Consider the following 12,500-nt stretch of genomic DNA (forward strand, 5'->3'; position numbering starts at 1 on the left):
GTTTAGGTGGAAAGACAGCAACAGCCCCGAGAGCAGGTGGCGTTCTGTTCGCCTTTTATATTTATACACGTTTATGGAAAATATAAAGCGGGTAGAGAAAAGTGAAGCGTGCGGAACGTTCGCCTCATTCACCGCCAAAAAGACCGTCGCATAAAAGGCCCTTTCAGATGAGAGAAAATAAGAAATTGTGCATCTTTGTGCGCGAGTCGTGGCGGTGTGCCGGGAGTGGGGCTGAAGCGTTTTATCCAGCTAAAGGTTTTGTGTGTATTTGGTTAGTTACGGCAATTACGGTCACTAACTGACAGCCAAACGCATGTGGGAGAGCGCAGGGGCTGCCTCGCCGCGCAACACTCACTGTTGAACATCTGCTGAGAGATTTGCATATTAATTAACCCATATTAACTCTAATTATTCTGGGAAATTATCAAATAAATTAAATTTTCTAATTTTAACCTTTCCTTTGCTTGACGGATGTGCGAGCCGGATATACCCCTGTTACCCCGCGCTCACCTGCACAGATGCCCCCATCAACGTCCCTCATACAAACAAGAAGTTTTAATGCTGGCCCGCTCGGATCAGTAGATCAGACTTTTATTTGCTCCACCACAAATAATATAATAAGCTATTTTATCAGCATATTTTCACATGTTTTCAAAGTTTTTATTAAACGTTACATTTTGTGTTTAAAAAGCTTTCCAGTTATAGTTTTAGCATAGAAATAGATGGAGTTTCTTTAGGACGCCTTCTGATGATGTCATGATTTGCTCTCAATGTGTCATTCCAAACTTCCTGTCTTCCAAGAAGATGTTTGAAATGAAATGAAATGCACTTTATTTATTCACCAATGAGAAATATTTGTCTTGGACTCACGGTTCATACATTTACACACAGTGAATATGTGTCGTTCCCCTTTAAAATCAACATATAAAATAAAACTTTAAATATTATAACAATAATACCAACTAAATCATCTCACATTAAAATGCCAAAAAAAATAAGTATATTATATGGCAACGTAGAACAATAAAAACCATAATATAAAAAAATATGAATCTTATATTTACTTTATAATATAAAAGTTGATTTCATATATTTATTTTGTATATATGAAAATATAAACAATATAAATTTCAACTTTAATATTGTAATTTTTTTTATTATATTTTCAAATTAAATATGATGTAAATTAAATATAATTTTGTATATTAAATTTGAAATACAATATATTTTATATATATATATATAATGCATTGCATTATTTAGGCACACAAGTTAAGCATTAAAAAATACAATAGACAAAGTGGCTTTAGAATTCAATAAATTTAAATACAATTTAAATTCTGTCATCATTTTGTCATCCTCATGTTGTTCCAAAATGCATGTTGTCCATATAATTAAATAAGTGAATAGTGACTGAGGCTATATATCAATGTGATGGACTGGTCACCTCACATATTCACTTTCTTCATTTTATGAAGAAAAAAAAATGCAATTTGGAACTACATGAGGGTGGGGAAATGATGACATAATTATTATTATTATTATTATTTGCTTTAACTATCCCTTTACGGCATAAAAACACATATACACATGATCAGCGTAAGATGTAGTGACAAAGCAGAACTTTTTTGATCGGGCAAGTGACACTTCTGTCAACAGCCCTGAACTCTCTCACGCTGGTTTTGTTGCGTCGCTGCTCCGGGACAGCCCAGATATCTTTTGTGTATGTGTTGTGGCCCTTTTCTTGGCTCATGAAATGAGAGGCGGGGGAAGCGGGCTACCCGGAGCAGACACAGATGGTGGAAGTGGGCTGGTCCAGACCGGGTCAGGAAGAGCAGCTCAACCTTCAGGCTTTCTCTTCTCAGCCTGTTGCTGAGGCCTCCACAGAATAAATGGGACTTTAATTCAATTACAGTGCGGCTTCTGTGGCGGTGGCACGGCAGAAATTATTGAACATATCCAGCCCTTCCTGAAACACACACATGCTCACACTCACACTCACACTCACCCTGTCCCAGACACACACACACACACACACACACACACTAGAGTTGGTTTACACATCAGTGAGTTTTCTCCATTCATTGGCAACTCAAAGCTGCTTCACTCTTTCACTAGTCTTTTGTTCACTCTCGCCTGCTGTCCTTCTGTGCTTTTCTCTTCCCAACACCACCCCCTTTACATCTTTTCTCTCTTTCTTTCTTTTTTCTTTCTTGAAAAGTTCACGACACCCCCAGAACCCCCATATCAGACACTGAGAAAGAGATTCATATAGAACAGATAAAGATAACTGCAAGAAAAACACAACAGACTCTGCTCGTATACTCGCCTTCGAGAGCAAAAGCCTGTTCATTTTGAGAAGAAATATGAGTTAAATATGAGGTGGCAATGCCGCACGTGTCTCCGATTGAGGTTCAGATGAGATCTCAAAATGAACTCAAAACATTTCTCATCAGATTCTTCCAAGAGCAAATGATCTGAGCGATGCTATCCGCAGTCGTTTTAAGCTCTTCACTCTTACTGGATGAGAACAATTGCCTCATTTCTCACTTTTGACTCATATTGAGACTGATATCTCGTCTCTCGAGCTACGTCTGAGCGATACAACTTACTTCTGGTGTTTCAAACTGAGTCAAAACTAAACAACAGCTTGTTTTTTTTTGTTGGCCAAAACAAAGATTAGTTATTTGTAAATACGAAGAATTGTTTGTCTGTAAATTCAAATGTTGTCATCATTTATTCACATTTATGTCGTTCCAAACTTGAACCGATTCTTATACCAGTTATTCAGAATCGATGGAGTGGATTCCTGACTAATTTTCGTATTTTTTTAGAAAACAAAAAACGGGAGGCAAAGTGAAATCTTACGATAAGCAGTGCAATATAAAGCATTTTTCAACTTCGAATGCCCAATTCCCACTACTTAGTAGGTCCTCCTGTTGGCGCGGTTACTCGCCTCAATCTGGATGGCGGGAACAAGTCTTAGTTGCCTCCACTTCGGAGACTGTCAATCTGCGCATCTTATCACATGACTCGTTGTGCATGACAGCGCGGAGACTCACAGCATGTGGAGGCTCATGCTACTCTCCACGATCCACACACAACTCACCACACGCCCCATTGAGAGAACCACTAATCACCACCACGAGGAGGTTACCCCATGTGTCTCTACCCTCCCTAGCAACCAGGCCAATTTGGTTGCTAAGGAGACTCACAGCATGTGGAGACTCATGCTACACTCCACGATCCACACACAACTCACCACACGCCCCATTGAGAGAACCACTAATCACCACCACGAGGAGGTTACCCCATGTGTCTCTACCCTCCCTAGCAACCAGGCCAATTTGGTTGCTAAGGAGACTCACAGCATGTGGAGACTCATGCTACACTCCACGATCCACACACAACTCACCACACGCCCCATTGAGAGCGAGAACCACTAATCACCACCACGAGCAGGTTACTCCATGTGTCTCTACCCTCCCTAGCAACCAGGCCAATTTGGTTGCTAAGGAGACTCACAGCATGTGAAGACTCATGCTACACTCCACGATCCACACACAACTCACCACACGCCCCATTGAGAGAACCACTAATCACCACCACGAGGAGGTTACCCCATGTGTCTCTACCCTCCCTAGCAACCAGGCCAATTTGGTTGCTAAGGAGACTCACAGCATGTGGAGACTCATGCTACACTCCACGATCCACACACAACTCACCACACGCCCCATTGAGAGCGAGAACCACTAATCACCACCACGAGCAGGTTACTCCATGTGTCTCTACCCTCCCTAGCAACAAGGCCAATTTGGTTGCCTAGGAGACTCACAGCATGTGGAGCAACAATTTGGTTGCTAAGGAGACCTGACTGGAGTCACTGATTGTCAGTGTCAATACTCGCTGAGATACCCAGACCCCTCCTTATAAAGCACATTTAACACTATTTATGATCATTTGCATGAATGACAAAATATATTGTCACGCCCCTGAACAGAGTCACGCCCCATCTTTACGTGGAGCACAAACAGATTAGTTAGGCAGAATGTTCACACTGCTCTTTACCTTACAATAACAGTTCTTGGAGAAAGAAATGTTTTTGGAATGACAAACGTTGACAGAATTGTTATTTTTGGCTGAACTATCCCTTTAAAGGAAGCCGTTTCTCTTGTGGTAAGGGTGAGACAGATTATTGCTGACTTCTACCATTACGTTCTAAACTAAAGTGAATGAAAAAAATGTAACATTTAAATGTATTGTTAGAGCTCTCTCTCTCTCGAACACACACACACTCCGCTCACCGTCGGCCGTTTAGTTGATCTGCATGTGTGTGGCAGCATGTGGAGGGTCAGTTATCTTGCAGCACGGTTCACATCCTCTCCCATTAGCCCTACTGACACGACCACAGTTCTGCAGGGAGTCTATCACCTCACCTCACACACACACAGTATTAATTCACAGCCACAGGCCCTTCTCAGAGCTACAGGCCATGTTCCCGTGCCGGACCAGAGCGTGTGGACATCATGTCCTGTGCCGGACCAGAGCGTGTGGGCATACTGTGATGCCCTCAGGTTGCAATTGTGCTGCGGCGTGAGCGAATCGAACCTTGAAGCAGTTTGGGAATTTCACAGGGGTACTAAAGACCTTAGACTTGAGAAGGGTTATTGGATTATAAAGTCAGAAGTGACAGGAAGTGTAAGAGAGATACTTCCTGTTTGTCTGGCAATTTATTCAATTTTAGGCCTCGCAGCATGTTAAAAGGCTGTACCTGCTATGGATAACTCATTCTTTAGAGACAAACTATTCTTTTAAAGATGAATTGGTTTCTTTCCTGACGTATCCCAAACAGAAATCTTATATATAACCATATATTCGGAATTCACATTTTCGTTAAATTTAAGATAGAAAATGCACATTCGATTTGTAAAAATTATGCATTTGTATTTTAGATGTGTGCCATGCACTGACGATAACTTTAGACTGTGCAGGAGTACAAATGAAAACATGCGATATCAAAACGGGACTTTTATTATGAAAACATGATCGCCAGATGAATCCAGTTCAACACACTTGGGTCAATCGTCCATGACAACCGTTCATTAAAAACATCCAATAGCACTTTTTGTCCATAAAAGTGATAAATGTGAGAAATATTGATATATTCTCCATTGTTTACATGAGATCTCGCCTTCGTCATCGTTCTTCATCAAACTGCAATCTGAGCAGCATTCATGTAGTAAAACTGTTTATGATCTGATATATTAGAGTCTCATAAACAATAATAATACTTCATAATAGTCGAGCAGTGCCGTCAGTTTAGTGTCGTCTTGAGAGGCGGAGCTTAATTTGACTCTGAACACTTCCAGAGATTTTACAGAGATTAAAGCTGCAGGAACTCATTTATTATTAAATCATCTTCAGATTAGAAACGAAACTTCTTTAGACTCGTGACTTTGAGAACTTTGTATTTCTGGAGCGTCTTGACACTTTTATTATTGTTTTATTAGATTATAAAAACATGTTCAGCACAAAATATTTCCATTACTATAAACTTCAGCTTCTCTAACTTTAATAAATAACAACAAATATTAATTCTGAAACGTGTGAAATAAAGTCCAAAGTGTCTCTTTCAAAAGATGCCACAACTGTGTCCAAACTCCAAAAGGTCCCGCAAATACAACCATTTCAGTTCAGGTCATTTTCATGGTTTGTGCTCAGAAAGGGGGCGTTCATCAACAGGTTAAGTGATATGTTTTTGAATGCTTTGTCAGGAAAGGAGTTCAATTTGGGCATGTGCGTCTCGAGATCAGTGGACTTTAGTTTACATCACAGCTGTGAACCATGACCTCCGTTTTGCTAGTGCTAATCAGAGGCAGCTGATATTAGGAGGTGGAACAATTTCATTCTAGAGAGCATTTTATTGGATTCAAATTAGGGTATGCCCCTGAGTGCAAGATAATGTCATTAATATTTTTGGTCCATTTTCCCAGAAGAGAAAGACTGTGCATGTTCTGCTTATTGTAGATGGACTCAAAGCTAACAAACATAATCTAAACGCTACAAAGCAAATGAAACTTTAATGATGCTAGTTTGCATCACACTGGCTAAAGGAACCTTTGGTACTAAAGTTACATCGCTAGTTTGTCTCCCTCATATTAAAAAAAGAGGTTTTGGCCCAGTTTCTTGTTTTTGAAGGGGAGTTTCTTTCATTTATAGTCTTCTCGATCTCCATTATGTGTTGAGAAAGCGGCCATCGGAATCAATACCATCTACCCCAGCCCTGCGATTAGTAGCGGTGGAAATGACAGGCCTGTCGCAGGCGGCGCGTAAGTTAAGCCCAGCATTAACGGTGACTGGGGCAATTAGGAATGTCATTTTAATTATCTGTGGCATCGGAGTGAGAGATGTTCCTTTTATTTGTTTGAAATCAAAAGCAGAGGAGCAGGTAGCATCGCCGTGAGAATGGCAGCCGTAATCGCCTTTGTTCCCTTTGACACTCGTACGAAGGCGCAGACGAATAGAGAGTGTCATCAGAGGAGAACTTCGCCGGCAAGTAAACATTATCGTTTCTTTGTGTCTCCGCTCGACAAACACAAAAGACTGATTAGAGATGAGGTGAGGAATCGTGGTAATGGCTGCGGTGACATTAGCAGGTTGGAATTATTGTGTTGAAGAGCACAATACCTCCGTGTGATTGGCTGTCTATCAGCCAAACAATGCGCTCGCTGTAGACTTTTACTTTAGATGAAGTTCTGCCCAACCCATCATTATTCATCGGCCTTTTCAACATTTCCAACAGCGAGCACAAAGTTGATGGATTTTGTTGTTAACTTCTCAACATGTCATGGCGCTCTCTCTCTCTCTCTCTCTCTCTCTCTCTGTCATTCTCTCTTTCAGTCTCTCTCGCCCCATTTCTACTAAAACGGCACTGATGCTCAGATCAGGCCTGCGTTTCCACTGACCCGACAGCCGATTGATGACATAACTGACTATTTTACTTCTAAACCTGCCCACAAATAAACATCCTGCATCTCAGTTTACTTTTGTTTACTAATTGAATTTGACTCTAATTTTATCGTTAGTAAATCAAACGGACGGTGAACATAAAGTGGCAGGGGTCGCTGTACAACGTGTCAAATATAGGACTGGGGTGTCCATTAGCTGAATGCATGTCGTAACGCGTCACACGGGGAGATTCCAGTATGATCTGTGTTGATTATGCAGCGCAACAATCTGGTTTTAGAAGTAAAAATCACGTTAGGCGAATGTTGTAAAATAACTATAAGCCTTTAAGGTTTTTAATCAATGATATATGCTTCTGTTAGAGTAACCTAACACATGAGTCCACATTTCTCAAGTTCGTTTATTTAAAATCGTGTCGAGCTCTATGCTACCCATGAGTCCCGAAGAAAACAATGTACCAGCAACCAAACCGAGAGCTCGAAAGCGAACGCCCTCTCTCACGATGCATCATGAATGAAGCAATCAAGTCGGTCTCTCAAGCTACTTATATATGCATTGGAATATTTTGCAATAAAATGTAAATATATTGTATGGAAAAAAATACTTCCTGAACCAAGATGGCTGAAAAAGTGGGCATTGTTGCATTGTTGCGCTTTATCAAGATTTCTAACATCTGCTGTAGTTTGTCTTGAGTTGAGGTTTCGGACACTTAGCATGGTGAGGGAATGATCTTGCCCCTTGACCTTAGACGTTACTGGCTCCTGTTTCAAAACCAACAACTTTAAGTGGCTGATTCCCAATTTTCCAACCCAGAACAGCCTTTTCCGCCATGGAAATGCATGAAACATGGCCAGACTGGGCACCAGCACCCTGTCATTCGCAGTGTGTCCAGAAGTACTCGTGCAGTTGGGGGGGGGGTGTGAGGGGTATTTTAAATGTAAATGTGTCGTGCTGAAGGTATATCTGGACCACACATCACTATTGAATGTCTCACTTATTCTTTTGGCTTTTCTATTCTTATTTTTATCCCTCCCTCTTTTTCCATGCCTCTTTCTCTCATAGAGAGCATTACACCGTCTGAACTTGCCTAAACCCTTGTGGTCACACCTCTTGAAAAGGTTTTGTTTCCCCTGTCAATTGGTATTCAGCCCAGGTCACATACGCGCACACACACACACACACCGTTTTCATTTTAATTTGCACCTGTTGTGCAGTTGTTCAGAAGGCAAGTGCAGACCAGTGGATTAACCAAAGATTGTGTGAGGAACACAGATGCCTAGTGTAATCTTTTTGTCTATAGGGGAATGTTAAGATAGACTTCTCTTTGTCTGTGTGTGTGTGTGTGTGTGTGTGTGTGTGTGTGTGTGTGTGTGTGTGAGCGTGTATTTATCACTTTGTGGGGACCAAATGTCCCCATAAGGATAGTAAAACCCGAAATTTTTGACCTTGTGGGGACATTTTGTCGGTCCCCATGAGGAAAACAGCTTATAAATCATACTAAATTATCCATCCATCCATCCATCCATCCATCGTCAACCGCTTATCCTGTGTACAGGGTCGCGGGGGGCTGGAGCCTATCCCAGCTAACATTGGGCGAAAGGCGGGGGACACCCTGGACAGGTCGCCAGTCCATCGCAGGGCTCATACTAAATTATGTTTTTTGAAAATGTAAAAATGCAGAAAGTTTTCTGTGAGGGTTAGGTTTAGGGGTAGGGTTAGGTTTAGGGGATAGAATATAAAGTTTGTACAGTATAAAAACCATTATGTCTATGGAAAGTCCCCATAAAACATGGAAACACAACATGTGTGTGTGTGTTTGTGTGTGTGTGTGTGTGTGTGTGTGTGTGTGTGTGTGTGTGTGTGTGTGTGTGTGTGATTCATAATTTTCTCTTTAAATAAACTAAACGATACACAAATTAATCTAAACATATATAGCTATACAGACAGATGATATATAGACAGACAGACAGACAGATAGATGATATATAGATAGACAGACAGACAGACAGACAGACAGATAGATGATATATAGATAGACAGACAGACAGACAGACAGATTATATATAGACAGACAGACAGACAGATGATAGATAGATAGACAGACAGACAGACCCTTACAGACAGATGATAGATAGATAGACAGACAGACATACAGATAGATGATAGACAGACAGACCGACAGATGATAGATAGACAGACAGACAGACAGACAGACAGACAGATAGATAGATAGACAGACAGACAGACAGACAGACCGACAAACAGATAGATAGATAGACAGACAGACAGACAGACAGACCGACAAACAGATAGATAGATAGACAGACAGACAGACAGACAGACAGATGATAGATAGACAGACAGACAGACAGACAGACAGATAGATAGATAGATAGATAGATAGATAGATAGATAGATAGATAGATAGATAGATGCTTATGTGTATAGATGTGTTTTATATAAATGTTCCATGTGTTTTTGTGTTTTTGACAGTGTTGGACTATGAGAACGTTGTAGAAACCGGTTCAGAGACTGAAGAAGAAGACAGACTTCTGGTGTCAGGGGAGGATGGCCTGCTCAATGGGGCAGGGAGTCCCGTCAGCCTTGTCAATCATGAGTCAGTGGCTGCGCCCTCCCCATCCCTGGATCACACACTGCTGAGAAAGACTGTGGATGAGGATGATGATATGAAGGACAGTGGAATCGAAAATGTTTGGCACGAGAATGACTTGCTGAGCACGTCAGTTGATGGTACTGGTGAGTTTTACCCGATCCCTTTTTTAAGTCACGCCATCACATTAAAGACACACCCTCTTTCATATTAGACACGCCCTTTTCCTCACAGACACATGCCCCTCAGCTCAAAAGCATGGCCTTTGATTTAAATGCTGCATTGTATTTAACTCTGTATTTCCCAACATCCTATTGGGAAAGTGCACTAAAACTTGGAAATTTGTGCAAAAATCTAAAACTCAAATTAGCAACTCTCATTAAAAATGGCCCTTAAGGCATACCTATTATAATATAGACATGCCCCTCTCAACTTTGACACACCCCTCATTTACAAGACACTCCCCTTCCCTCACTCAGACACATCATCTCTTCTCAGACAAACCCCTTCCCTTTCAGACACGCCCATTGGCTCAAAATCATGCCCCTCCCCTTACATGCTGCATTGTATTCAACTCAGAAAATTGACATTTCCAACATCCTATTTTGTAAAATACACTACGACGTGAAAATCTGGCAGATATCTAAAACAAAAATCGGCAACTCTCAGCTTCAGACAAGCCCATCATAATTTAAACACGCTCATCTCCTCTTAGACACGCCCCTCCTCTCTCAAACCTGACCCTAATTTACAAGACACTCCCCTTTCCCTCACTCAATCACACCCATTCCCTTTCAAACACGCCCATCAGCTCAATAACACGCCCCTCCCCTTACATTCTGCAACGTTTCAACTCAGAAAATTGACATTTCCAACATCCTATTTGGAAAAAATACACTAAAGCATGTACATTTTGCAGAAATCTTAAACAAAAATCAGCAAATCTCATTGAAAGTTGCCGTTCAGAAACGGCCATCAAAATGTAAGCACGCCCCCCCTCCTCTCAAACACACTCGTCCGTTCTCAGACATACCCCTAATTTACCAGACACTCCCCTTTCCTCTGTCAGACACCATTCTCCTCTTAGACACAGCCCTCCCCTAACAGTCACAGCCCTCTCCTTTTAGACACACCCCTCATTTACTAAACACGCCCCTTTTCAAACATGCCTCTCCCCTCACAGACGTTAATATTGTTTGATGACCGATCAGCAGCTGACTTAAAACAGCGCATGTCGGCTATATATTTTGTGACGTACTCCATCACTGTACCGCAAGAGTAAGTCAAGCCATTTCTACTCAAAGTATCCGGCTTGACGGTTCTCTTTTTAACTCCTCCCCCTGACTGCAACCAGCAGCTCTCTCCCATCGGTACGGTAACGCGCAGATGAAGCCAAAAACACCTACCGTATACTCATGTCTTAGACACGCCCCAATCACCTATCATCGTACAAACCCCTCCCCTCTGACATGCCTCTCCCATCTTAGCCACGCCCCCTTCTCCTCGCCTCTTCTCGGTTCTATTTTGTGTGTTCTGTTTTAAAAAATGGTGTTCAGTGTTGCTTCAGATTAAACCTGCTTACATCCTCTCAACGTTCAGTGCAACTACAGCCGAATCTTCCTCTTTAATTAGCACATAAGAGCAGTTTCTTCCTCTAATCTATTAGCAGCTGCAGCAACTGAGGCGAATTCAGTGTGGTTTACAGAGCATCGTTGGTAATTGCAGGAATAGCAAAGTGTCGCGTGTCCGCATAAACTCACACTCCCAGTTTCTCCTCCTGCAAGCATCATTGGTGCGCGAGGCGCAGTCACAGGCACAGAGAGATAAATACTTTTAATGAGGGAGAGAGGTAATCATTAAGGGAGGCCAGGCTGCTGCTCAAGTCATTAAGAATCTTAAATGAAATTTTTATTTTTATGATAGCCATTTACATGTGTAATAAGAGTCAATGATTCTTGGAAGCGTATGACAGAAACATAGGAGTGCGAGAGCCACGGAAGACAGACCATCTAAATGAGCACTTCTTCGCTATTCATTTCTGCTAATGAACTAGCTGTGCACGGAGCCGAGAGAAAGAGAGGGCGTTCGGGAGTCTAAAAATTTAATATACCCCCCAAAAAAAAAACACACGTTTAGAGCGAGGAGTCGGGAATGTGGCGTTAGGAATATTATGAAGTCTGATATTCCTCCAGGAGAACGACTGCTGCATTATTTACAACCCGAGATTCCCAGCGATCGTTGGTGTCGCTAGTACAGGGGTTTCTCAAAACGTGTTCAGACAAAGACCCCTTTCACACACTCTTTAAAATATAATACGTGTTTGCTGTTGCACATCAATCAAATCAGTCTCCAAACACGGTCGATTAACAAGAGAACTGCGAAATTCATTTTTATGAGTATTTTAGTCTTTTTTTGTTCCAGTAAAAATATCAAGATATAATATAAATATTAGAGTATTGAGTGAAGTTTATGAGGATGTTGTGTCAGGGGCCGTTCACACGGTTTTAGACACACTCATTTCCACACACTGTCAATTAAATCATTTTCACAACCTTATTTTTGACTTGTTGTTTTAACCAGCGACTTTAAAACAATATAAAATAACCTACATTTAATAAGTTACTAAAATGTATTATTTAAGACTGTTATTTTAATATATTTTGCCCTTGTTTAAGTTATAAATCGAGCTAAATTCAGTAAGATTCACGCTGAAAACAAGAACAAAAAAAGTAACTTTATGAATCAATTGTCTCTTCACAAACTGTCAATCATCTTCTCAGTTAATGAAGAATAGTTATTTTTTATTTGGATTTCCAATAAAATTATCCGAACATCCTTAAAACAAAATAAATGTACTTGACATGCAAAAATGCACAAGATATCAGGACTTGTATTTCTTGCCCCACTGGGTAAATAGTTGTAA

At 41.1% G+C, this 12,500-nt stretch overlaps 1 protein-coding gene across 2 annotated transcripts in view; it reads left to right on the forward strand.

Annotated features, from left to right (window-relative positions):
• The window catches only part of zeb2b (zinc finger E-box binding homeobox 2b), a 95,247-nt gene that overhangs the window by 60,114 nt on the left and 22,633 nt on the right, over window positions 1-12,500 (forward strand). For both annotated transcript variants that reach the window (XM_052129829.1, XM_052129830.1), the window contains exon 3: window positions 9,457-9,723. In XM_052129829.1, the coding sequence (XP_051985789.1) occupies window positions 9,457-9,723 (267 nt within the window). The remainder of the gene's footprint in view (window positions 1-9,456; window positions 9,724-12,500) is intronic.

The sequence above is a fragment of the Xyrauchen texanus genome, chromosome 7, assembly GCF_025860055.1.
Source record: "Xyrauchen texanus isolate HMW12.3.18 chromosome 7, RBS_HiC_50CHRs, whole genome shotgun sequence".
Taxonomy (NCBI): Eukaryota; Metazoa; Chordata; class Actinopteri; order Cypriniformes; family Catostomidae; genus Xyrauchen; species Xyrauchen texanus.